Source organism: Bos indicus x Bos taurus, chromosome 3 (assembly GCF_003369695.1).
Source record: "Bos indicus x Bos taurus breed Angus x Brahman F1 hybrid chromosome 3, Bos_hybrid_MaternalHap_v2.0, whole genome shotgun sequence".
Lineage (NCBI taxonomy): Eukaryota > Metazoa > Chordata > Mammalia > Artiodactyla > Bovidae > Bos > Bos indicus x Bos taurus.
In genome coordinates, this window is record NC_040078.1 from 16,432,789 (window position 1) to 16,458,759 (window position 25,971).

At 42.1% G+C, this 25,971-nt stretch overlaps 4 protein-coding genes and 1 pseudogene across 4 annotated transcripts in view; 2 read left to right on the top strand and 3 right to left on the bottom strand.

Moving 5' to 3' along the window:
• The window catches only part of NUP210L (nucleoporin 210 like), a 99,676-nt gene extending 85,605 nt beyond the window's left edge, over nt 1-14,071 (top strand). The window contains exons 34-40 of the mRNA XM_027532137.1: nt 1,508-1,634; nt 4,578-4,724; nt 9,278-9,528; nt 10,013-10,217; nt 13,053-13,157; nt 13,671-13,742; nt 13,833-14,071. Of these exons, the coding sequence (XP_027387938.1) occupies nt 1,508-1,634; nt 4,578-4,724; nt 9,278-9,528; nt 10,013-10,217; nt 13,053-13,157; nt 13,671-13,742; nt 13,833-13,933 (1,008 nt within the window). The 3' untranslated portion in view covers nt 13,934-14,071. The remainder of the gene's footprint in view (nt 1-1,507; nt 1,635-4,577; nt 4,725-9,277; nt 9,529-10,012; nt 10,218-13,052; nt 13,158-13,670; nt 13,743-13,832) is intronic.
• On the bottom strand, nt 7,427-7,895 carry LOC113886418 (annotated as a pseudogene).
• A 276-nt stretch (nt 14,072-14,347) lies between the features above and the next one.
• Nucleotides 14,348-15,906, bottom strand: RPS27 (ribosomal protein S27). The gene is made up of 4 exons (XM_027532597.1): nt 15,798-15,906; nt 15,376-15,484; nt 14,710-14,820; nt 14,348-14,433 (listed from the first exon to the last, which is right to left on the bottom strand). Exons 1-4 carry the CDS (start codon nt 15,801-15,803, stop codon nt 14,405-14,407), a joined length of 255 nt encoding a protein of 84 aa, XP_027388398.1. The 5' UTR covers nt 15,804-15,906; the 3' UTR covers nt 14,348-14,404.
• Nucleotides 15,907-16,032: 126 nt separating this feature from the next.
• LOC113886395 (40S ribosomal protein S25) lies at nt 16,033-16,537 on the bottom strand. The gene has a single exon (XM_027532573.1). The coding sequence runs from the start codon at nt 16,470-16,472 to the stop codon at nt 16,095-16,097; it is 378 nt and encodes a 125-aa protein (XP_027388374.1). The 5' UTR covers nt 16,473-16,537; the 3' UTR covers nt 16,033-16,094.
• A 3,141-nt stretch (nt 16,538-19,678) lies between these two features.
• Nucleotides 19,679-23,794, top strand: RAB13 (RAB13, member RAS oncogene family). Its single transcript, XM_027532632.1, has 8 exons — nt 19,679-19,949; nt 21,272-21,332; nt 22,165-22,225; nt 22,457-22,534; nt 22,640-22,729; nt 22,851-22,916; nt 23,014-23,067; nt 23,232-23,794. The coding sequence occupies exons 1-8, from the start codon at nt 19,826-19,828 to the stop codon at nt 23,307-23,309; spliced, it is 612 nt and encodes a 203-aa protein (XP_027388433.1). The 5' UTR covers nt 19,679-19,825; the 3' UTR covers nt 23,310-23,794.
• Nucleotides 23,795-25,971: the final 2,177 nt, after the last annotated feature.

Genomic DNA, 25,971 nt, shown 5'->3' on the forward strand with positions numbered 1-25,971 from the left:
AAAAGAAATATACTCATATATCAGATACAAAACCAGACAACAGACTTTATTGAAACATAGATAATTTAAGCATAGATTAAGGTTCTTAAACAAAGGAATGACTAGTCTGATTTATAATGTAAAATACCACTGTGGCTACTGATTGGTACTAGACTGTAGGGACAGGAGTAGAAGCTGAGAGACCAGTTATTGCAGTTCCCAGCTGAGATATGATGGTAGATCAGAGTGACAATTGAGGAGGTGGTGAAAAGTTGATCAGATTCTAAATAGATTTTATAGGTATAGTTGATAAAGTTTCCTGACAGATTATATGTAAAGTTCAAAAGAATCAAGAATGACTTAAGGTTTTTCTATTGAAATACTAAAAGGACAGGACAGAATTGTCATCAACTGAAATGGTTAAGACTGTAGGTAGAACAGTTTTGGAGAAAAGATCAGTTTTTGGACACATAAAGTTGGACGTCTGTTAGAATGTCAGTTGGCTGTGTTGAGGTAGCTAGATATAAAAGTCTGGAAATTATTGGCATAGAGATATTTAACGCCAAAAGATCACCAAGAGAGTGAGTGTAAATAGAGAAGAGGTCCAGGAGCTAAGTTCTGGAAACACCAGTATTAAGACCCCTGAAAGGGGACTTCCCTGGTGGTCTAGTGGTTAAGACTTCACCTTCTAATGCAGGGGTTTTGAGTTCGATCCCTGGTAGGGGATCTAAGATCCCACAGGCCTAGTAGCCATAAAACAAACAAACAAAAAGGACCAAAACATGAAACGGAAGCAATATTGTAACACATACAATAAAGACTTTTAAAAATTGGTCCACATCCAAAAAAAAAAAAGACCCCTGAAAGAAGAATAAGAACCAAAAAGGGAGATTTATAGGAATTTATAAGATTTATAAAATGACTGGGGAAGTGGAGGGAGTGGGAATACTGGTGTCCAGGAAGCCAAGTGAAGAAGGTATTTCAAGGAGGAAGAATGGTCAACCATGTGAAAGCTACTGCTGGGTCAAGTGTGAGGACTGAGAGATGACCGCTTTTTTTGCAATATGGAGGCTGGTGACTTTGATGAGTTGCTTCAGTGGAATAAAGGGACTGGAAGTTTGACTGGAGAATTGAAAAAGAGAACTTAGAGATAGTCCTGTTCAAGGAGTTGGAGTCAAGAGTTTGTTTCACTGATCGCTTTTAAAATGGGGGGAAAATGGCTTAGGACTGATTTAGTAGAGAAGGAAAACTTGACATGGGAGTAGGAAAAATTGATTAATAGGGAATCATACACAGGGAAGATATGTCAGAAGGAATAAGGGACAAAGATCTCCTTTTAGAAAAAAATGTTATTTTCTTCTCAAAAGTAAACAGATTTTATGGTTTTCAAAATACATGATCACTAGAAGGGCAATTTGCTCTTATGTGAAACAGATGCTTTTAGCTAAACAAATTATGAGGGTTGGAGAGGAAGGGAACCAGATTCTCTAAGAACCTAGGTTCTAATTTTCCTTTGGTTTGCTAACAGGTGGTGGTCAATGCATCATCAAGATTAACACTCAGTTATGACCTCAAGACTTACCTCACCAATACCCCCAATTCAGCTGTGTTCAAGCTGTTCATCACTGCTGGCAGAAATGGTATCAATCTTAAAGGTCAAGAATCTCTTTATAGTTCTGGGTGATTATTCCCACCTTTCCTGTCCTCTGTCAATTAATTCACCTCTTTGGATTAGCAATCCAAGTTTTCTTTCGTTTCAAAATTGATTCTACTTTTACAACAGAATCTTTAAGAGCTGTGAGATCTCAGAATTATGACTGGATTAAGGTTTTAAAATAGGCTCAACCTAGTCACTACTGTCTTTCTGCTTGTAACCCTGCCAGAGAACAGGAGGTAGCCTAGACCAAGAATTTCCAAACATGGATGATTTTCAAGGTTACCCAAAGAAATCTTTTAAAAATACAAATTCTTAGGCTCCATCCAGAGATTTAGTAAGTTTGGGATAAAGCATAAGATACAATTCTTTTAAAGCTTCTCCAGATTTGAGAATTGTTGGACTAGATAATTACGTGAAATGTTATTTGCTCAGCAAATTTGCCTTGTGTTTTTCTTTTTTCGTTTTGTATTGCGCCATAATTTACTGTCAAAAAATAGGGGAGGAGGGCTTCCCTGGTGGCTCAGTGGTGAAAAATCCACGTGCCAGTGTAGGAGCCACAGGTTTGATCCCTGGTCCAGGAAGACCCCACATGCCAAGGAGCAACTAAGCCCATGTGCCATAACCATTGAGTCTGTGCTCTAGAGCCCAGGAACTGCAACTCCTGAGCCATGCACCGCAACTACTGAAGCCCGCATGCCCTAGAGCCAGTGCTCTGTAATAAGAGAAGCCCCTGAGCACCACAACTAGAGAGTAGGCCCCACTTGCTGCAACTGGAGAAAAGACCATGTGGCAGCAAAGACAAGACTAGCACCGCCAAAAACAAATAAGTAAAATTATTTTTTAAGATGGGGGGAGGAGGAAAGATAACTAAAATATAAGAAGCTCCCAATAGATTCCAAATACTATGTTAGGAATTTTTATACCTTTTATCTCATTTAACAATCTCATCATGTAGTAATTATCATTTTAAAGATGAGGATACTGGGGCGGAGAATGGATTGGGAGATTGGGATTGACATATATATACTACTATGTATAAAAGAGATAACTGATGAAAACTGACTATACAGAGAACTCTACTCAGTGCTCTGTGGTGATCTAAATGGGAACGAAATCCAGAAAAGAGGGAATATATGTGTGTATACATATAGCTGATTCACTTTGCTGTATAGCAGAAACTAACACAACATTGTAAAGCAGCTATACTCCAATAAAATTTTTTTTAAAGATGAGAGTACTGGGAATTCCTTGGCGGCCCAGTGCTCTCACTGCTGAGGGCCTGGGTTCAATCCCTGGTCAGGGCAAAAAAAAAAAGATGAGACTACTAAGAGCAAGTAATTTGTACAAGGTAACAAACCAGTTAGTGGCAAGAGTAGTAGATATGTTTCACTCCGAAGTCCATGTACATCCTTTCATTCATCTTTTTGTTTCTATAGAACAGATTCCAGATTTGGAGGGTGGGGGTGGATGGAGGGATAGTGGGGGGTGAGAAAACATGCAAAACCAACCAGAGAAGTTCAAAATAGAACAGAATATAATGGTCTATAAACCTTATGATTTAAACTCTATTGACCTTTATTTTTTTTTAATTTTATTTTATTTTTAAACTTTACATAATTGTATTAGTTTTGCCAAATATCAAAATGAATCCGCCACAGGTATACATGTGTTCCCCATCCTGAACCCTCCTCCCTCCTCCCTCCCCATACCATCCCTCTGGGTCGTCCCAGTGCTCTAGCCCCAAGCATCCAGTATTGTGCATCGAACCTGGACTGGCATCTCGTTTCATACATGATATTTTACATGTTTCAATGCCATTCTCCCAAATCTTCCCACCCTCTCCCTCTCCCACAGAGTCCTCTATTGACCTTTAAAAATATATATTTATTTATTTACTTGGCTGTGTTGTGTCTTAGTTGCAGCATGTGGGATCTAGTTCCCTGACCAGGGATGGAACCTGGGCCCCCTGCATTCAGAGTACAGAGTCGTAGCCACTGGACCACCAGTGAAGTCCCTCTAATTGCCCGTTCTGTCCTTCAGTTTTTAAGCATTTAATATATTTTCTTTTCACAGTAGATACTTAATCTTATAAATACAATCTAAATATGTATGTATAAATAAGAGTATTTGATCTTTAAAATTCTTCAGGTTCTTTTATAAAGTATTAACTGTTTCTTCATAACATATTATCTCATTGTTATCTACCTTATTAAATTTTACAAAGAGATTGCATTTTTTTTCCTTGCAGAATCTTTCTAAAACCACAACTTATGAAACTTCATGTAACAGTTCCTTTGATATTGCTGATAGTCTCCAAAAGATGAGAATGATCACTGGACTGCTGACAATTGAGAAAGAGCTTTAGCAAACCGAGACCATTAAGAAACTGTGCAAGGGAAAATCTTGTTACCAAGACACGGGTTTCTAGTTAATTTAAAATTGCAGCTGACCCAACCTTGGTGCCAGTCGATTTCTTGCCAGCTGCGTGGCTCCTGTTTAAGGCACCACTTGTAATGAAGTTCTGGAGATCTTTGACTTGACGCATACTACAATCATTTATGGAAAACAAATCTTCCTAGATATAAAAGCTACCTCCCAAGTGTAGCATTTTATTTCTAATAACTGCCCAATCTCTCTGTAATCTTATTTCCATTAATGAATTCCAAAAACTTCTGAAAGAGAACACCAGTGATATTATTAATAATGTAAACCCCATTATAGTCACAGACTAGCAGACACAAGAGTCTTACACTCTCCTTTCACCTTGATTGTGGTAAGACCCAACAGAGCTGGCAAATAGACAGCTGTAGCAATTAAAACAGAGCTGACCCTTCTTTCTTATTTTTTAAATTCCAAACTTCCTCTATATATAATATATATGTTTCCCCTTTTACAAATTCCTCTTAGTGACAAAGCTATTTACCTCTTTTCTGGTCTCTAGGATCCTGCACCCCAAATCAGGCTTTGGCCATTACAACACTTCTTCCAGAGACCCTTATGCTGTGCCATGTACAGTTCAGTAATACTTTACTAGACATTCCAGCAAGTAAGGTCTTTCATATCCATTCAGATTTCAGCATGGAAAAAGGTGAGTTCCACCAGTTGAATCTGGTTTCCCCCTTGTTTTCATATTTGTACAAATGTCACTTTATTGGTTTACATTTCTGCCTTCTAGTTTTATCTACTGTGTAACTATGGCATTTTTCTCACTCAGCATTTTTGTTCTATCCATTCAACAAAGTTTTAACATGTATCTATAATATACTATGCTTTACTATTATAACTTACTACTTTCTCCTTTGTTAGCCTGTTATCTTTGTGAGGGCTTGGATTATGTCTCATACATCTTTTGTTCCCAACTAGTAGCACAATGTTTGAATGCTGTTGAACTGAAGGATATTATGAGCAGAACAGCATTAACAAGTGGAAAGAAAAAATAGGCATGACTTTGGGAGGACATTAAATAAATCAACTGATCTAAAATAAGACAGTCCATGCCAAATATAAGTAGGTAGTGCTATATCATGGGAGAGCTTTTACTCCAAGGTCAGACAGTTTGAGTGGTAATGAGAAACCACTGAAGGAAGGTTAATTCCAGTAAACTGTTGAACACCAAATAGAATGCCTGGTACCAGGATGGGCACTGGAGATAGAGGAGCAAGACAAGGCTTTTAAATCTTACTAGAACAACAATCTCAATCTCAAAAATGACAGAATGATCTGTTTGTTTCCAAGGCAAACCATTTAATATCACACTAATCCAAGTCTCTGCCCCAACCAGTAATGATGAAGAAGCTGAAGTTGAATGGTTCTATGAAGACCTACAAGACCTTCTAGAACTAACACCCAAAAAAGATGTTCTCTTCATTATAGGGGACTGGAATGCAAAAGTAGGAAGTCAAGAGCTACCTGGAATAACAGGCAAATTGGCCTTGGAGTACAAAATGAAGCAGGTCAAAGGCTAACAGAGTTTTGCCAAGAGAACCCACTGGTCATAGCAAACGCCCTCTTCCAACAACACAAGAGAAAACTCTACACATGGACATCACCAGATGGTTAACACCGAAATCAGATTGATTATATTCTTTGCAGCTAAAGATGGAGAAGCTCTATACAGTCAGCAAAAACAAGACCAGGAGCTGACTGTGGCTCAGATCATGAACTCCTTATTGCCAAATTCAGACTTAAATTGAAGAAAGTAGGGAAAACCACTAGACCATTCAGGTATGACCTAAAGCAAATCCGTTATGATTATACAATGGAAGTGACAAATAGATTCAAGGATTAGATCTGATAGATAGAGTGCCTGAAGAACTATGGGCAGAGGTTCGTGACATTGTACAGGAGGCAGTAATCAACACCATCCCCAAGAAAAAGAAATGGAAAAAGGCAAAATGGTTGTCTGACTAGGCCTTACAAATAGCTGAGAAAAGAAGAGAAGCTAAAGGCAAAGGAGGAAAGGAAAGATATACCCATTTGAATGCAGAGTTCCAAAGAATAGCAAGGAGAGATAAGAAAGCCTTCCTTGGTGATCAGTGCAAAGAAATAGAGGAAACAATAGAATGGGAAAGACTAGAGATCTCTTCAAGAAAATTAGAGATGCCAAGGGAACATTTCATGCAAAGATGAGCACAATAAAGGACAGAAATGGTATGGACCTAACAGAAGCAGAAGATATTAAGAAGAGGTGGCATGAATACACAGAACTATACAAAAAAGATCTTCATGACCCAGAAAATCAGAACGGTGTGGTCACTCACCTAGAGCCAGACATCCTGGAATATGAAGCCAAGTGGGCCTTAGGAAGCATCACTACAAACAAAGCTAGTGGAGGTGATGGAATTCCAGTTGAGCTATTTCAAATCCTAAAAGATGATGCTGTTAAAGTGCTGCACTCAGTAAACCAGCAAATCTGGAAAACTCAGCAGTGGCCAATGCTGGAACAGGTCAGTTTTCATTCCAATCCCAAAGAAAGGCAATGCCAAAGAATGTTCTAACTACCACACAATTGCACTCATCTCACATGCTAGCAAAGTAATGCTCAAAATTTTCCAAGCCAGGCTTCAACAGTACGTGAACCATGAACTTCCAGGTGTTCAAGCTGGATTTAGAAAAGGCAGAGGAACCAGAGATCAAATTGCCAACATCTATTGGATCATCGAAAAAGCAAGAAAGTTCCAGAAAAACATCTACTTTTGCTTTATCGACTACACCAAAGCCTTTGACTGTGTGGATCACAACAAACTGTGGAAAATTTTTCAAGAGATGGGAATACCAGACCACCTGATCTGCCTCCTGAGAAATCTGTATGCAGGTCAAGAAGCAACAGTTAGAACAAGAGACTGGTTCCAAATTGGGAAAGGAGTACATCAAGGCTATATATTGTCACCCTGCTTATTTAACTTATATGCAAAGTACATCATACAAAATGCCAGGCTGGATAAAACACAAACTGGAATCAAGATTGCTGGGAGAAATATCAGTAACCTCAGACATGCAGATGACACCACCCTTATGGCAGAAAGCGAAGAAGAACTAAAGAGCCTCTTGATGAAAGTGAAAGAGGAGAGTGGAAAAGTTAGCTGAAAACTCAACATTCAGAAAACTAAGATCATAGCATCTGGTCCCATCACTTCATGGCAAATAGATGGAGGAACAATGGAAACAGTGAGAGACTTTATTTATTTTGCATGGTTAGTGTTTTATTCTTTGAAGAATGGCTCTGAAACATCACAGTACATCAGGTTGAAAGGACAAGTTTAAAATAGTTTCATAAGGATATAACATATGTACTGCCTGTTCACTCTACGAAATCTTGATCATAGAGCTTATGATACACTTAGTTAGCAGTAGCACCCAGGTTTTCCAAATATTCATCATTGCTCTCTTGTTTGCATAGACTTCATCTCATTAGCTGCCTTCTGCTTTTGTTGCATGATCTCAGAGTCCCTCTACTTCTGAGAGGTAGTCAGGCTATTCTCTTTTCTTTTTCCCTTACTAATTTCCTGAGATTTCTTCATGTTTTCTGGTGGGGAAGTTCTCGTTGATTTCCATGGGCCATGATGACAACTGGACCAAGCCTGGAAGAGGGCAACTCAGAAAAGGAACGACTTCCTCACACTCTCAGCCACTGTCCCTACCCATTGATCTGGAAGACTGAGCCCCCGAGGGCCCCCTGACGGGATTCGCCTGTCAAGACTTTATTTTGGGGGGCTCCAAAATGATTGCATATGGTGACTGCAGCCATGAAATTAAGAGATGCTTGCTCCTTGGAAGAAAAGCTATGACCAACCTAGACAGCATATTAAAAAGCAGAGACATTACTTTGCCAACAAAGGTCCGTGTAGTCAAGGCTATGGTTTTACCAGTAGTCATGTACGGATGTGAGAGTTGGACCATAAAGAAAGCTGAGCGCCAAAGAATTGATGCTTTTGAACTGTGGTGTTGGGGAAGACTCTTGAAAGTCCCTTGGACTGCAAAGACATCTATCCGTTCAATTTTAAAGGAAATCAGTCCTGAATATACATTGGAAGGACTGATGCTGAAGCTGAAATTCCAACACTTTGGCCACCTGATGCAAAGAACTGACTCTTTGGAAAAGACCCTGATGCTGGGAAAGATTGAAGGAGGGAGAAGGGAACAACAGAGGATGAGATGGTTGGATGGCATCACCGACATGATGGACATGAGTTTGAGTAGGCTCCGGGAGTTGGTGATGGACAGGGAAGCCTGGCATGCTGCAGTCCTTGGGGTCGCAAAGAGTTGGACACGACTGAGCAACTGAACAGAACTAAGAACTACACAGGCTGATTAGTTATACACGTGGGATGCTAGATGACAGAGAGAAAGGAGTATTTGTATCAAACCTGGGTGTTAAGGGTCAGGTTTTATAGGAAAAGTAACCTCTAGAAGGATGACCATGACTGAGGTAGATGTGAAGAGAACAGGACATTCCAGGCAATACAGAGCCCTGGAAAAGTTTTCAAAACTAAGTTTAAAGTATACACTGGCAGTACACAAAATGGATAAGAAGAATGGAAGGTAAGGAGACTAGCAAATGTAATTTGCATTGCAGTGATCCAAGCATGAATTGACAAGTTTAGGCCAGAGTAACAGAAATACTAATAGAGGTGTCAGATATGAGATATTTCAAAGGATGAGTTAGCAAGATTTGGATATAGGAATGAAAGAAAGGTTGTCAGAAGACAACCAACGTTCATGGGTAACTAGAAAAACAGTATTATTAACAGAAATAAGGCCATCAAGAGGTGGTTTGATACAGAAGTGATTAAACATGTTCAAAGCTTGCCTTTCTTCCACAAACCCTTTACTGATCTCATCTCTGACTCCTTTATCCTATATCCCCTTAATTTCCACTTGTATTAAGTTATTTAATATCCCCTGACATGCTGACTAACCAGTAATGGCATCCTTACCTTAAGTTCAATTATGGGTTCCCTTGGACTGTTTCATCTTTGGTAAACTCCTCCATAGAGGCCAACAGTATGCTAATAGTGAATACTCAAATCTGAGTTCATTTCCTTTTGAATTTGCATGTCAATATTTTTCCTTCCTATCCTAATCCAATTGACTAAATAGGGCCTCTGAACCTTCCTGCTCAGTTTTTCCTCTTTTCTTCAGGGGTTTATGTCTGCCTAATCAAGGTTCGACCCCAGTCAGAGGAGCTGCTCCAGGTCCTGAGCACCGCTGACACCTCCGTCTATGGTTGGGCCACACTTGTCAGTGAGCGTAGCAAGAATGGAATGCAAAGAATCCTCATTCCTTTCATCCCAGCCTTTTACATCAACCAGTCAGAATTGGTTCTTAGCCACAAAAAAGACGTCGGGGAGCTAAGAGTACTGGGAGTGGATAGAGTTCTTGAGAAGCTAGAGGTATGTTAAGGACTGAAGCAAAACAGATCAGGGTTTTGAAAATGAGATTTTTCATTCTCAGTCCAGGGTAAAGGAATAGATACTGAACGACTTGATAAAATTCACCACAGGAAATTCCTAAAACAGAAAATCTGTCCACTTTATAATGCCATGGGGGCTCCCAGAGTCCAAAATCTGTCATGAGCATTGTCTGGAAGATAATACAAATGCATATATATATATGTGTGTGTGTGTGTGTGTATATATCACACACACACACACCACCAATGCTATCCTGAGAGTTTTAGAGTGCTAAAAGCTTTTGAAGGCTATATTATTCTCACACAGATGGTTTTCTTCCCCTACCCTTCAATATGTCTGTGTGAAAAAGTGACTTGTCAGCTAGCTAACTAGAAATCCAGATGTCTTATTGTTTATGATTGGAATGTATTGACACAAAACTGATTTTCTTCTTTCAAACAAGTTCCATTTTCTTTTCTCTAAGGTGTTCCCCAGCTCCCCAGTTCTAATGGTCTCTGGCCATAGGCATTCTTCGCTCACACCTGGCCTGGCCATCTACCACGTAAGAGTAGTCAACTTCACATCCCTCCAGCAGATGGCATCACCTATTTTCATCAACATTTCCTGTGTGCTCACCAGTCAAAGTGAGGCTGTACGAGTGAGAGCTATGAAAGCTAAGTCTGGTGCAGGTGAGCATGGGGGTGACTATTTTTAATCTAGAGGCAAAAAGACTGAATGTATTACAATTTAGTTTAGAATTTAATTAATGGGAAACATTCAGCCACTTGATCAAGATTATTCAGACTAGCTGGGACATGGATCTTTATTCTCGGAGGCTACCCTATAACCTTCAGGTAGCCTTCTTAAAACTTGTTTAGTCGCTGTCCCAGGCTCCTCTGTCCATGGGATTCTCCAGGTAAGGATACTGGAGTGGGTTGCCATCTCCTTCTCTAGGGGTCTCCTGCTTGGCAGATGGATTTTTACCACTGAGACACCAGGAGATTCAGGTTGGATCCCTGGCTCAGGAAGATCTCCTGGAGGAAGAAGTGGCAGCCCACTCTAGTTATTCTTGCCTGGAAAACCCCATGGAGAGAGAGGAGCCTGGCGGTCCCCAGTCCATGAGGTTGCAGAGTCAAACACAACTTAGTGACCAAGCATGAATGCAGTTTAACCTGCGTTTACTAGCCTCAAAAGTATACTTCTTGCCTTGTTTTAAGCCCTTTGATAAATGTTTGATTTAATCCAAAAGTATTTAGCAAATCTTTGTGCATCAATCAGTAAATGGTAGTAATCCTAGAAGCAAGACTTGGCTCTGACAAATCCTGATTCTACCTTTACCCAGTTCGGAAATGATGCCAAGTTTGGGTGGGATGGTAACAGTTACGGAAAGAAGTGTTAGAAGTTTCTTCCCAGGTGGCTCAGTAGTAAAGATTAGGATTTAACCCCTGGGTTGGGAAGATCCCCTGGAGGAAATGGCAACCCACTACAGTATTCTTGCCTGGAGAATCTAGGAGTGAATTAGGCTGAACCTTAGTACATCTAACGGGAGAAAGGTTTTGGCTTCTGTGAGTATCCGATTTGTATGAGTCAGTAAATATTCTAAGCATATTTATATGCATTTTAATTCTCATTCTAAAGGGTTTCCTAAAACTCTTTAAGAGATGTTTTCCCCTTTAAAGAGTTGAAATTGGGATGTTCAGGATCCTATCACTAGAGAATGTTCAACCCCAATCTGTGCTGTGAGAGTAGTTTTTAAACTGAGTTCATGGATCTCTATAAAGGTTCTCAGAATTCAAGGTGTCCATGCCCTGAATGGGAAAAAACAAAATTACATCAAAATTACAGTAGTTATCAGACCTAAAAATGTATCTTTATTACTAGAGCACACATACTACTGTATTACAAATAAGGCCTTTTAACATTTTGCTGTGTATTATAAAACTTCAATTGGTTTCCTTTATTCCTACATTTTTTGCATTGAAAAACATTGAGTTGGGGTACATTGACTTCACCAGACTGCCAAAGTTACCCATGGCAAAAAAAAAAAAAAAAGCTAAGAATCACCTGGGTGCTCATTGGAAGGACTGATGCTAAAGCTGAAACTCCAGTACTTTGGCCACCTCATGTGAAGAGTTGACTCATTGGAAAAGACTCTGATGCTGGGAGGGATTGGGGGCAGGAGAAGGGGACGACAGAGGATGAGATGGCTGGATGGCATCACTGACTCGATGGACGTTGAGTCTGAGTGAACTCCGGGACATGGTGATGGACAGGGAGGCCTGGCATGCTGCGATTCATGGGGTCGCAAAGAGTCGGACATGACTGAGACTGAAGAATCACCACGTTCTTAAGTGATGAGGGCACAAACTAACAGTACACTGTTATTTTTGCTACAAATATGCAACCCAATCTTAAGTTCACTCATACAAGCATGATACCTACTTGCAGGAACAAGTAGGTATTTAAAACAGGGCCCAATTAAGACAGGAATTAGTTCAATGTAGACACAACAAAGGGGTGTCCTAAGTTAATATACCTCTTGATTTATTTGGACTTCCAGTGTTGGGACCAGATCAGGGAGGAGATTTTAGTATGTTGTTTTGTTTAGTCGCTAAGTCATGTCCAACTCTTTTGTGACCCCATGGACTGTTGCCTGCTAGGCTCTGCTCCTCTGCCAATGGGATTTCTCAGCCAAGAATACTGGAGGGGGTGGCCATGCCCTCCTCCAGGGGATCTTCCCAACACAGGGATCAAGCCCAGGTTTCCAGGCATTGAAGATTCTTTACCATCTGAGCCACCAGTGAAGCCCCCACCTTTTTTTTCAGTACAAGCAACCTCAAATTATTCTTCAGAGTAAAGCAGTTTAACAGTGCGAAGTTGTTCAACAGTTGTGAACAGAGTTTAGAGAGAGGTTAAGAGCAGTTAAGAGCCCAGAGGTAGAGGGCCTATACAAGGGTTGCAGAACAGGAACTATGTATAAGGGCCTGGTGACAGTTTATCTGGAATGGCAATTTGGTGAGGCAGGAAGAGTTCATTTCTAGACACTGAAGAATTCGAAATAACCAAGAGAAAGTATGCTTCAAAAGACATGTCTTAACTTTTATTGAGGACAAATTTATATACAAATCATGTTCCCTAGAAATGATAGCTGAATAAAAAAGGACAAGTGGCTCCTGGGTCATTGTTTCAGGTTAGAGGGATTACAAGTTGAAGGATGTCACTTGGAGTTAAAGTACACAGGAGAGATAACAGGCATTTTACAGTGGCAGAGAATTTAAACATTCTTTTGGAAGCTGAAAAGGCTTAAGAATTGTAGTTTATTATGTTAGTGATAAAAAGCCAAAAAGGTAGAGGCACCAAGTACAGTTCACCCCTTTTTCTCTGGTAAGAAACAAAAAGAATTTCCTAGAGGGCTAAGTTTTGAGTGCTTCAGCTAGATATCTCAGAAGCATACAATTTTTAAATGCAACATCTGTCCTGTATATATTAAAAAAACTATCTTCTTTTATTCTGCCAACGCGTAGATCAATGTGACGGTTCAGGTGTTCTCCAGAAGTTTGCAGGTTCTTACCAGAGTCTCCTTTTTACCCTCTTTGTGATGCTGGCATCAACAGCTTTCCTCTTTCTAGGTAAGGAGTCCTTATATTCAGCACCGTAGAATTTAGACTTGGAAACTGCCTTCATTTCACAAACTAAATGAGGATGAAAATTAGCTGTTTATATCACATCTAATTTGGGACATGCAATTGAAACTGACTTAGCCTCCCTACCCTTAGTCTCCTGGTGGACCAAAGATCCTGCCCAATTTACTGAGAAGCAATAAACTGCATGCAGCAAACAGCTACCACTCAGAAGTGGAAATCACTGCTAAACTTTAGATGATAGCTAGTTTTGCTCAAATACATAGCAATAGATGATTCAAGCAACGGAACACATACTATTATCTACACGTACATTTCCCATCTTTCAGCCGTAAGTTGAATACCTCTGAAAATCACTGAATAAAAACTTCCCGTTAAGTACAGTGTTATTTAATTTGAAGCCTTACTTTTTTTATAGCAATACTTAAGAATGGACTTGACCCTTAAGGCCTTCCTCCAGTGAGAAGAGATCTCCTTGTTGACATCTTATTCTTTTTCCAGCATACAATGCCTTCCTAAACAAGATGCAGACAGTTCCAGTTGTTTACGTGCCAACTCTAGGTACACAGTCAGGTAAAGAATCACCATCTGTTATCTCCGAAAAACTCAGGTACCACCCTCATTCACCTCTATTCATCCTTCTTTTATTTCCTTTCCTCTTAGGTTCTTACACATCCACACGTTCTCCCCCTCCGCTCCTGAGTCCACACCCCCCACCAGCCCAGAATCGGCTACAGCACTGGCTGTGGAGTATAAGACACTAACCTCTGCTTGGACAAGTCTTTAACTATAGGGGACTGGAGATTTCTAGCCCCAGATCAGCAGCAACCTCTACATTCACACACCTCCAAACAAGGCTTCTGAGAACTGTAAATAAAGCATCCTAAGCTGTTTTATATTAAGTGGCGTGCTAGACTGTGTTTTAAATATCAATTGTCAGTTCTTAATTCTAAGAAAACATAAAAGTAAAATGAAATACCCCATTTACATACTATTCCAGTTTTTAATCAAGCTCTGCAGATTTACTCCATGAACCTAGGGATAGCAATGTCCCAAATGGACTTTTTAAGTTCTTGGCCACTTACTTGCCCCAAATGACTCTAGAATCCACTCTTCTGGTTGCCCCTGAATACGTGAGGTAGGAACCTCCTAGAAGTAAAACAAGACAGTAAACAGGATGTATCCAAAACGTGTTTATTGGGATGGTTTCCCGTTCATCTTGATACAGGGTACTTTTAGTGCTGCTTCCGTCTGAAAGAGCATCCTGCCAAAAAAAAAAAAAAAGTTCCAAAGGTTAACTGATAGCAGCCTACTTACCCTACCTGAACCCCACAAAATGCCTCTAACCCATAGAAAACCTACATTTGTATTTTCTTCAACTCTTTAAGCTTCTACCTAGTCACTAGACATGGGATTCAGCTCATATGAAGCCCTTTTACCACCCAGCTTTAGACAGTAGCATTTTAAGATGAATGTTTCCCGATTATGCATTTGGTAGACATAAGAAAAAAAAGTATAAAAATTACATTAAACCATTTACCTTCTGTAAGCCTCGCTTTTCCTCCTGTAGGCTGGCAGAGGACAGTAGAGCAGCCAACACACAAGACTACTGTTTGTGCATGGCTAAAGACGGTGGTGATTTTATAGCATCCTGGGGGGAAAACATCAAGGAGTTACCCTTTTTCCTCCCAAACCTTTCTTCACTTAAACATATGATGTCAGGCATTAACTGTAAAACAAGTATGCTATGAAAATTCTTGGGATTTACTTTCCTAATCTAAACTTCATTATCTGGCTCTAGGTATACATCAAAGTCAACTCAAAAGCAACCTCGACCATGTGCCCCAACCTATGGATTTTGAGTAAACAACATCATCCAAAAAATGATTCAAAAGTCAAAGAGAAAAAACCCTGTACTTGGTGAGGAGACATGCTCAGTAACTGGTCAACATATCCACCCCTTTGCCGCCAGGAAGAAGTACATAAATTACCACAGAACCCAAACATTATCATTCCAGTGTTTTCCCAACACAAACGTTGTGGTCTACAGAGTTTTGAAGGGGAATCTCTCTGGATCACTCCTCCTAAAGTGCAAAATTTTACTCATCTCTAACATTCAAATTTGAATACATTAGGGCTTCACGGATACCTTTTTTCAACTCGTGGGATTCAGTGCTTTCCCCACTAGTACATGTTATCTCCTCACCTGGGCATTTTACATCCATGAAATAGGAATTGGGGCTCTGCACCAGGCGCTTCTTCTTGTGTTTCCTCTTCTCCTCTTCTGGAGAGGGATGAAGAAGATCCTTTGCGAGCTAACAGAGGCAGAAATGTAGAGATTTAGAAACCAATGGTGAATATGGATGATCGAAAACAGCCCCCACTGCCACACAACGGGGAGAGCTCTCCCCTTGTCGCCCCTGGTGTCTGCGCAGCTGGGCCGCCATCTTATTGCCTCTCCGCTCCCGTCCAAGCACGGGTCCCAGCTGGCCTCTGCGGCCCCTGTAGTTAACTTGTCCTGGGAAGTGCGGAGGGCAAATGAGGGCCCTCTGTGATCCCAAATCAGCGTGAGAGCAGAGTGCAGACAGAAGAACGAGATCTCCACGGAAACCTAGCCGAAGAACTCACAGGCATGTTCTCGTGAGGAGGTCGTCACCGCCGGAAAGGGGCGGAAGCGGAAATCCTGATCCTTAAATTCGCCGTCCCGCAGGAAATGACGTTAGGCCCTATCGCCGCCATGTTGAGAAGGTCGTTCTCTCACGGTCTTGGGCGATGGGGCGAGGGGGGGGGCTGCCATTTTGGGAAGGTCTCTAAATGACAGGGCTCAGATGAGTCGCCATGTTAAGAGAGGGAGCTTGGTATCTTTTTTTTTTTTTTGATGTAATAAAGTTTTATTTTTCAAAATGTACAGCTGGTGGGACCTGTTCATGCATCTTCACCAGCAGCTGGGGCATCTCCACCCTTGGTGTTTCTGGTGTAAATCACTTGAGCTCTGTGCTTTGAAACCAGTTTAATAAGTCCTTTACTAAGGAGTTCCTGAAGGGCTGCTCTGGCCAGGGAACCACGAATCTTCAGTCTCTCAGAGACGACAGCTGGAGTTATAAGCTTATAGTTGGGAACTTCTTTACAGAGTTTGTCATATGTTGCTTTGTCAAACAAGACTAGGTTATTGAGTTTGTCCCGAACTTTGCCTTTGGACCACTTCTTCTTTTTGGCCTTGCCCCCAGATTTGTTCACTGGATCTTTGTCTTTCTTGGCCGACTTTCCGGCATCTTTCTTCTTCTTGTCGTCCTTGGGCGGCATAGCGAAACCCGGAGAGCAGCTGCAGCCACTGCAACCTCGCTAAGATGTCGGACAAAAAGGGGGAGCTTGGTATCTTAAGGTCAGTGTCTGGTCTCCGTCAAGGGGTTAATAGACATTTTTAATATTTCGCGCTACACTTTAACAACAGAAACTGCTTAGGAAAACAGAGTCATGTCTGTGACTTGTTAAATTTCTTTACTATTTTTCAATTGGTTTAGTTTCCCCATTTTTAACAACTCAGTAATGTAAATATAAAAAAAGTAAGTTCTCATCTTTTCCGCACTTTCAGCCTATTTCTAGGACTAACCGTTGTTAATTTTATTCTCTCCTTTCCATCTTTCTCTGTAATAATTATTACATCACTCACTTCTGTATTGTTCTGACTGCTTTGAATGCTAATCTTCACAACTCTGTCTTTACATTCCCACATCCTTTCCGCCACATTTTCATCAGAACTGCCTTTCCAAGATTTGTAATCTTGGCATCACTGAAACTCTGGACAGGTAATGAAAAGAAAGAAAACCAAATCATTATCTTCTACAGTAACGATCAAAGGGTTAAAATGTCCGTTTGTCATAGAGGAGGAACAAAAATGACTCAAATGGTATATGGGGACCTGGTTAATTCCAAAGGAATAGAATGGGACAAGGGATGTGAGTTCTTGTCAAGGATACGCTGGTAAACGTTTAACCATTGACTTTATGGAGGGGAGCCCTGATTTGTTGTCTTTGCTAATTTCAATGGAGGAAATACCTTGGCCAGTTTCAGACTATCAGTGTTACATCATTAAACATGGATTTGGAAAGCGAAGTCTGTTTCCATGAGCCAGTAATAATTGGTTCCAGCACACTACTGTTGTTGTTCAGCTGCTCAGTCATGTCTGACTCTTTGCAACCCCATGGACTGCAGCAGGCCAGCCTTCCATGTCCTTCACTATCCCAGAGCTGGCTCAAACTCATGTCCATTGAGTCAGTGATGCCATCCAACCATCTCATCCTCTGTTGGCCCTGCATCTCATCCTCTGTTGGCCCTGCCCCTCTCCGCCTGCCTTCAGTCTTTCCCAGCATCAGGGTCTTTTCCAATGAGTCCATTCTTTGCATCAGGTGGCCAAAGTATTGGAGCTTCAGCATCAGTCCTTCCAATGAATATTCAGGGTTGATTTCCTTTAGGATTGACTGGTCTAATCTTGCTGTCCAAGGGACAACTCAAGAGTCTTCTCCAGCACCACAGTTCAAAAGCATCAGTTCTTCATCTCTCAGCCTTCTGTATGGTGAGAAAAACCTCTGAGGAAGTGACATGTTCCCAGGTGGCTCAGTGGTAAAGGATCCAGCTGCCCATGCAGTGGATGCAGTTTCAATCCCTGTGTCGGGAAGATCTCCTGGAAGAGGAAACAGCAACTCTGATATTCTTGCCTGGGAAATCCCATGGACAGATGAGCCTGGCAGGCTACAGTCCATGGGGTCGCAAAGAGTGGGACACAACTGAGTGACTGTGCACGGCACACCGAAAGACAAGAAATTAAATAAGCAGCAGTCTGGGAGAACTGCATTCTAGGCTGAGGCAAGAGCTTGTGAATACAAAACCAGAGACCAGGAAAAGCCTACCATAATTGGGGGGGGGAGGGTAAAGGCATTATTGCGGAAGCTCTGAGAGCTAGTGGGAGAGTACTGTGGAGATGAGGTTCCAGGGAAAGCAGGTATACAGCAGCATAAGTGACCTGGGTTCAATCCCTGGGTCAGGAAGATCTCCTGGAGAAGGAAATGGCAACCCACTCTTCCCATTCTTGCCTGGAAAATCCCGTGGACAGAGGAGCCTGGCGGGCTACAGTCCATGGGGTCGCAAAAGAGTCAGACATGGAAAAAAAAAAAAATCAGACACAACTTAACAACTAAACAACAGCAGCAATTTAGAGAGGTGAAAAAGAATAGTCTATTGCTGGGGATGAAAAGTCCAGATTCAGACAAAATAAGATGAAAAAGAACTAATAGGCTTTTATCAGACAAATCCATGAAAATTGAAGAATAATTAAGCTTAATAATTAAGCTTAAAGCACTTAAGAATAAGTGCTTTAAGCACTAGTGAGAGATGGTTTGGCCATCAGGGAGAAGTAGAGAATACTCACGTTTTGTAATACAACTTGGAGGCATAATGGGTGGTTAGATAAAGGATAGAAGAGGATTGAATAGTTGTGTTTGAGAGGGACAAACATTGGCACAGAGTATGACAAGGATAACTGAAGTGACAAAAGATGCCTTTTCATAACCAGTGCACTATGTTTATAGAAGGGCTGCTCTACTGACCTGCTATTAGAAAAGCAGATATTTTGAATATTTTTTCCAAAGCAAAGATAAATTTGGTTTTGTGTAGCCATGTTCTCCATATTTCAGCTTTCTGGTTGCCAAGGCTACACATTCACAGTCTGTTCATTAGTGTGTTAGGAGTACTGCCTCCAGACTGTGTTAAAAGATCCACATCTCATCAAGAGAATGACACCAGACATGTATAGTCTCAATCTCTGTCTTCCTGAGCTGGCCTGTCAGAGAATTCATACACAGGTTCCCAGAAGGAAGACTGTTCAAGATGAAGCTCCAGAATGAATCTAGGTGAACGGTGTGTGGGCTTGGAGACTGGGAGAGGGAGTGTGTGGAGCTGATTCTATAGTATAATTTTGGAGCTGATTCTATAGTATAATTAATTTTAATTTTCACTCTGTTCCACCAGGGGGCAGACTGACTCAACAAATAGCCACCAACTTCAGCCATCCCGCTTTTTTCAAAAGGAGTTGGGATTCTAAAACTAAGGGCTTGGAAAAGTAACACCAGAATTCTAGAACTGCCCCAGAAGGATTCTATTTTTCTTGAGTACCCCTTTCAAAAATCAGTCCCCAATTTTTGCCAACTCCTGTGTTACCCTGGCCTTCGCCCTTATTCCCCCAAACTTTCCTTTTCCCCGAATTCCTCTAAAATTCCTCTTCCCCTGGTCATTCTGATTAAACCTCCACTTCACCCCAGCCTCTCTGGCTTCTGACTGGAAGAGCGAAGTCAAAAGAGGGGGATGGTAGTAAGCAAAAAACTGTTCAAAATGGCTAGGGAGACAGGCCAGCATTGGCTGGGAAGGGAAGGCCAGAGAGCAGGAGGCTGGGCTGGCCGAGGAGGCCAGCTGAAAGGGATGGGCGGGCACGGGGTGGGGCCCGGAGGAGTGCCGCCTCTCCTCTTTCCCAGAGCCTGGGCGGAGAGGGAGGAAAACTTCCTGGCCGGGGCTCTGGGCCCGCTCCCTTTGCCAGCCCTCCAGTCCCGCCTACCGGTGCCCTTCGCTTCCCCACCACCCCTCTCCCGGCACCCCCAGTGTCCGCCATGGCCAAAGCCTACGACCACCTCTTCAAGTTGCTGCTGATCGGGGACTCAGGGGTGGGCAAGACTTGTCTGATCATTCGCTTTGCAGAGGACAACTTCAACAACACTTACATCTCCACCATCGGTGAGCCCACTGGCCATATCCTAGATCCCCAACTACCCCATACCCTCATTCCTAGGCTCTTGGATTACTAGTGGCCCGCGTTAGAGTCAGGCTTCTGGACTCCAGTCCCTCAGCCTCTCTCTCTCAGACCCATCCCCCTTGTATGTCTCAGGATGGTACCCAAACCTCTAACCTCTCTGAGACCTCCAGATTACTCCTCAGCTGTGCCTGCGCCAACCCCTATTTTCTTGGGACCACCTGTCTCCCTTGTCCCCACAAATTCACATGAACCCGTGTCTGCTTCCCTCTCAGCTCCTCTTCCCCCACCCTCATCCACCTAGAACTCTTGATCCATTCTCCATATTTCCTGTATCCCCCTTTCGCTGATCATCTGTCTCCCAATTTTGCCAGCCTCTTTCTGTCCCAACTGAGTTACAGACTCTCCCACTGCATTCCCACCTTACCATCTACTTTCCAGTCTCTCTGCCCCTCAACTTATTAGGGGTTTGGGGAGGGTGCCACAGAGGGGCTGGGTGTGCCAGAGAGCGGCCCAAGGACTGGGATCATGAATATGCAGTCAGCCTGCTAAGGAAGGTGGGACTGAGGGGACTTCTGGGGTCTCTGAGTCAGTCAGGTGACTCAGCCTCCTCCCTGGAGCTCCTCACTGGCTTGGGGGAGGTACACAAGTTTCCACTAAAAACAAACATTGTCTCCCCTCCTCCCCCTCATTGTTCTTAACCTCCTCTGGCCTGTGTAGTAAGACCAGGAGAGTCTCAAGACAATTCTGGTTAGAAAGTGGAGGGGAAAATATCCCTCTCTCATATTTCAGTCGCAGGGGAATCTTGTTTAGACTCAAATTTTCTTGTTTCCAAGCCTGGCATACTATTAATCTGCATGGACTGGTATCAGCTTCCTTTTTCCTTGCTCTTCACCCTGTAGGGTCAGGAGGCTATGTGGGAGAACGGAAAGTAGAGGGTTCTACGACAACAGAAGGGAGAAGGAATTAGAAAGAAATATTTGGGGGGAGACAGATTGAATTGAGAGAGTTGTCAGCTGGCGTGGCTGAGTGGACCCAAGAAGTGCCTTAAAGGCCTTCAGCCTCCTTGCAGAGTTTTCATCATCTTCTTTCCCGCAAAGTCTATAAGATCTAAGTCAGAACAATACGCCTGCTATACAAGTACAGCTTTGAGAAAATCCCCGTAGTTTTGTACTTCCTGCGAGACTGCTCCCCAAGTGCCTTCCCTGCAGAATCTCTGCGCTGCTCCATTCCTGTCCCTCTCACCACACACTTGCACATGCACATAATACGTGTCTGGATTTCAGTGTTCCCTCTCCACCCCTAGGAATTGATTTCAAGATCCGCACTGTGGATATAGAGGGGAAAAAGATCAAACTGCAGGTCTGGTGAGTGAATCCCCCAGGACTTCGAAACCAGACTTACTCGTTTATTTCCTATAACACTATAGTTTCTCTTTAGTTTTGTTTCTCTTCCTTTCCCATCGCTCCTTCGAGTACATTTTCTAATCCATTTCTGTCACCTCATTCATATGTCATTCCATCTCTCTCTCTGCTCAGTCAACTATTTTCAACTTTGTTATAATTCTGTTGTCTGTCCTGGACCCAGAGACTCCTCTGAACTTGGCAACTGTCTAGCTCAACTGTCTATTGAGCTATAATATGGATACAAGCTCTCAACAGTTAAATAGCAAGTAGCAAAATTAAGACTTGACTCTCTGTCCAGTGGAGAGCCCTTAAAGCCAAGAGTAGAGGTTTGACCTGACTACCCTGAGGAAACTGGAGACCCTGAGGGTGTCAAGTGGTAAGAGGCTTAATGGAGGCATTATGATACAATAGACAAGAGGAGAATGTGGTTCAATCCTGTTGTTACAGAATGACCTTCATTAGTTATTTCTCCTCTCTAAATCTGTTTCCTCATCTGTAAAGTAGAGGCAGTAAAACATGTCTCACAAGGATAGAGTGAAGATTAGGTAAAATGACATAAATGATGTATACACAGTGCTTGGCACAAAGTAAACAATAAAACCTATTTCTTCAGCCTTTACCTTCGCTCAGTATCAGCCCAACAGTCTCTTATCCCTTTTTCCCTTTATTGTTTTCCTGACTCTGTTTAACACTCCTTGTTGCAAAAGCTAAATTCTTAGGGGATGGGAGTGGAATTCTCTCTTTGGAGATCTCTTACCTCTATCTCACCCCATGAAATATTCTACCCCTTCAGGGACACAGCTGGCCAAGAGCGATTCAAGACAATAACTACTGCCTATTACCGTGGAGCAATGGTATGAAGCATATTTCTGGACAAGGGATGATGCAATAGAATGTCAACTACAGAGGGATAGGAGTTGGGGCAGAGAAAAATGGGGAGGGGCATAGTGTGGGTTGCAGAGGGCCCCATATGGCCTAGTGATTAGTCTTGTGGATAGAATTTACAGGGTCACTTAGAGGGCAGTGGGAAGCCTGAAGAGGGGAATATTGTACAAGGCTCCATTGTGAACTCTGCCATTCCCCAGGGCATTATCCTAGTATATGACATCACAGATGAGAAATCCTTCGAGAATATTCAGAACTGGATGAAGAGCATCAAAGAGGTGAGGACAGTTCCAGAGAGGTAGGGGAACTGGGTAGAACCTAGAGGATGGAGGAGACTGTGAAAATGAGCAGGACCCAGCTTCTACTCTTATCTTTGCTCCCAGAATGCCTCGGCTGGGGTAGAGCGCCTCTTACTGGGGAACAAGTGTGACATGGAGGCCAAGAGGAAGGTGCAGAAGGAGCAGGCTGATAAGGTAAGAGCTGGTTGGGCAATGTTCCAGAACTGGGCCAGGAGGGCCAAGGTGAGGCTGGATTGCAGAGGACTTGGCCGCTGCCCTCTGTCCAGCTCTCCTCTTACCACTTCTTCCCATGCAGTTGGCTCGGGAGCATGGAATCCGATTTTTTGAGACAAGTGCTAAATCCAGTATGAATGTAGATGAGGTGAGACACACCCCATCCTTCACCCCCAAAGAGTATTGGAAGACAGACTCATGCTCCCCTTCAACCTATCCTGACCAATCTCGCCTTTCCCCGTTAGGCTTTCAGTTCCCTGGCACGGGACATCTTACTCAAGTCAGGAGGCCGGAGATTGGTGAGTTGGTTGTGCTGGGCTAAGTACAGCTGGGTGTGTGAGAGTGTGTGTGTATTAGGGGTAAAAACTGATGAGGGGAACAATGCTAATACTCCTGTGAGGGTGGATCTCCTTCAGTTTATGGCCCCAGCCAGCCATTCTCACCCTGCACCTTCTCCCTCTAGAAAAACAACAACAAGCCCCCCAGCACTGACCTGAAAACTTGTGACAAGAAGAATACCAACAAGTGCTCCTTGGCCTGACGACTCCTTTCTGCCTCTCCACCCTACGCCTGGAGACTGGATCTGAGGAAGGCAGGGCTGAGGGGCTGGTAGGGGAGAAATAGCAAATGGGGCTTGGAGGGGTAGAGATGGGTAGATGGTAGAAGAATGGGGAGAATATGGAGAAGAAAAAAAGGAAGGAGAGAGAAAGAAAGAGGAAATGAAAGGAAGCAGGATAGAGCGGGAAGGAGAGGCAAGAAAAAGGAAAAGAATTGGGAAGGTGGAAGAAGGTGAAAAGGAAGTAGGAAGAGAGGGAGGAAGAAAGGAAGATAGATTGTCCTAGGCCTCAGACCTTCTCTGGGTTTCCAGGGCAAATATAAATGTAAATAAATAGTTGATTTATTGTTACTGGATCAGGCTTTAGGGTCCTGAGAGAGGCTGGCTCAGTACCACCCTCTGAAGGTTTGGTCCTATGCTGTCACTCTGCATGGTCTTTCTCAGTATTAAAGGCCACCATTTGCACAAACGTTCCTGGTTTGGGTAACTTTTGTCATTGTCGGAATCGCTATCTACCCATAAACCTAATTCTTGTGTCTCTGAGGTGGCTGGTCTACCTGAATCTGGCTGTGTTCCTGTGATGCCTAGTCTACAGGTCTCAGACCTTCCCCAGCTGTTTAATTGATGAGGGAGACAAGGAGCAGAGATTCTCTGAAATTAAAAGTCTGTACATCCTCTTTCCAATATGGGATTTAGAGGATCCTTGCAGGCAGAGTCTTGTCCAGGAGATTCTAAAAGAGAAGGACTCTTTCCTGGGCCTCCCCAGGAGAGTGATAACCCTAGCCTCAGAGAAACAGGAGAACCAGTATTTTTTATTCATTAATTTCAGCAAGCATCTTTGATTCTGCCAAAAATCCCTTTAAGAAAGTAGTATTATTACCTGCTCTGATAGAAGAAGAAAATGAGACAGAAAAAAGGTTCATATAGTCATAAATATTTATTGAGCATCTACTCTGTGCCAAGCACAGTGGTCAAGTTAAAATAACCTCTGGGTGGTACTTAAAGGAAGAGGGACAAATAAAATTTAACAAAAACAGCCCCTAACGACTGAATAACAAAGAAGCAAAACTACTGACGTGCAAAAGAACCATGAACAAGAAACTTAGGCTTGAGTTCCCTTAAGTATACATAGACCCTATTTGTTCTTTACAGTATTTTTTTTAGTTTCCAATATTTTTAAAAAATATTGTCTTCTAAATAGCATTTGCACTGTACAAATGCTTATTCAGAAAAAAAAATTGAACAAATAGATTTTATAACTATATGGTTTTGTAGAATTTGCATTTTAATTAGTATTTCTATAGTTCTCTAAATATGCTCCATAAATTTATGCTTATACCAACATTATATAAATATGCTCTTGCCAGCACTATTTTTTTTTATATTTTAAATCTTTGAAAAAGAAAAGACATGTTTTGATTTACATCTGTTTGATTAGTAAATTTGCAATTTCTTTTAAAATTTTAAATTAATTTTTTAATTGAAGGATAATTGCTTTACAGAATTGTGTTGGTTTCTGCCAAACATTGGCATGAATCAGCCATAGGTATACATATGTCCCCTCCCTCTTGAACCTCCCTCCCATCTCCCTCCCCATCCCATCCCTCTAGGTTGTTACAGAACCCTAGTTTGAGTTCCCTGAGTCATACAGCAAATTCCCATTGGCTATCTATTTTACATATGGTAATTTAAGTTTCCCTGTTACTCGCTCCATATATCCCACTCTCTCTTTCCTACCTTCCTCCCGGTACCACCCCCTCCCCCCACCCCACTGTGTCTATAAGTCTGTTTTCTATGTCTGTGTCTCTGTTGCTGCCCTGCAAATAATATCATCAGTACCATCTTTCTAGATTCCATATATATACATTAGTATATGGTATTTTTCTCTTTCTGACTTACTTCACTCTGTACAATAGGCTCTAGGTTCATCCACCTCATAAAACTGACTCAAAAGTGTTCCTTTTATGACTAAGTAATATTCCATTGTATGTATGTACCACAGCTTCTTTATCCATTCATCTGTCCATGGACATCTAGGTTGCTTCCATGTTCTAGCTATTGTAAATAGTGCTGCAATGAATTCACAGTATTTTTTTAAACAGCAAAATTATCTCACAGACTTGATCTTTGATCAAGATGATGAAAATATCAGGTTTGGTTTAGACAAAGTACCACTAGAAGTTTTACTCAAGGATATGATTGATGTTCAAGGCATTTAAAACATCCCCAAGCCTGCAGTGGAGAAGTGGATAGCACAACCCTGGAGTCATCAGCAAAGTCTTTTTGTGTGCTGCTCTTTCTGCTGGTAAAAGACAACACCCAGAAAAAAAGAGTCTGACAGTGCCAGGAGAAGGACTAAGAAAATAATTTGGTACATGAATTAAGTATCTAAGCTTCAATGGGGTAATAATCCTTATTATCTGTGGCTTGTGTTTGAATTCTGTACTCAACTGCCCAGCTAGTTTAATTCACTCAAGAGATGAGGAAAGACTTGCATTTTGTGAGTCCCGGGAAGAAGACTGACCAGCCTCTTTGTCATACCCAAGAGTGGATATTTTAAAATCCAGTTTCAGCATAGACACCCTATTCAGTTGCTTGGTACAACTAGTGGGACTGAGTAAGGAGTAACAGAATGCTATGTTTTGAC

What these genes read in the sequence shown, in the direction of transcription:
- RAB13 (XM_027532632.1), top strand. Translation starts at nt 19,826, where the DNA reads ATGGCCAAAGCCTACGACCACCTCTTCAAGTTGCTGCTGATCGGGGAC. An exon ending in GGATGAAGAGCATCAAAGAG is followed by an intron (nt 22,535 to 22,639) that starts GTGAGGACAGTT and finishes CTTTGCTCCCAG; the next exon opens with AATGCCTCGGCTGGGGTAGA. An exon ending in AGTCAGGAGGCCGGAGATTG is followed by an intron (nt 23,068 to 23,231) that starts GTGAGTTGGTTG and finishes TTCTCCCTCTAG; the next exon opens with AAAAACAACAACAAGCCCCC.
- RPS27 (XM_027532597.1), bottom strand. An exon ending in CATGGATGTAAAATGCCCAG is followed by an intron (nt 14,821 to 15,375) that starts GTGAGGAGATAA and finishes TTTTCCCCCCAG; the next exon opens with GATGCTATAAAATCACCACC. An exon ending in AAAAGCGAGGCTTACAGAAG is followed by an intron (nt 14,434 to 14,709) that starts GTAAATGGTTTA and finishes TTTTTTTGGCAG; the next exon opens with GATGCTCTTTCAGACGGAAG.
- LOC113886395 (XM_027532573.1), bottom strand. Translation starts at nt 16,472, where the DNA reads ATGCCGCCCAAGGACGACAAGAAGAAGAAAGATGCCGGAAAGTCGGCC.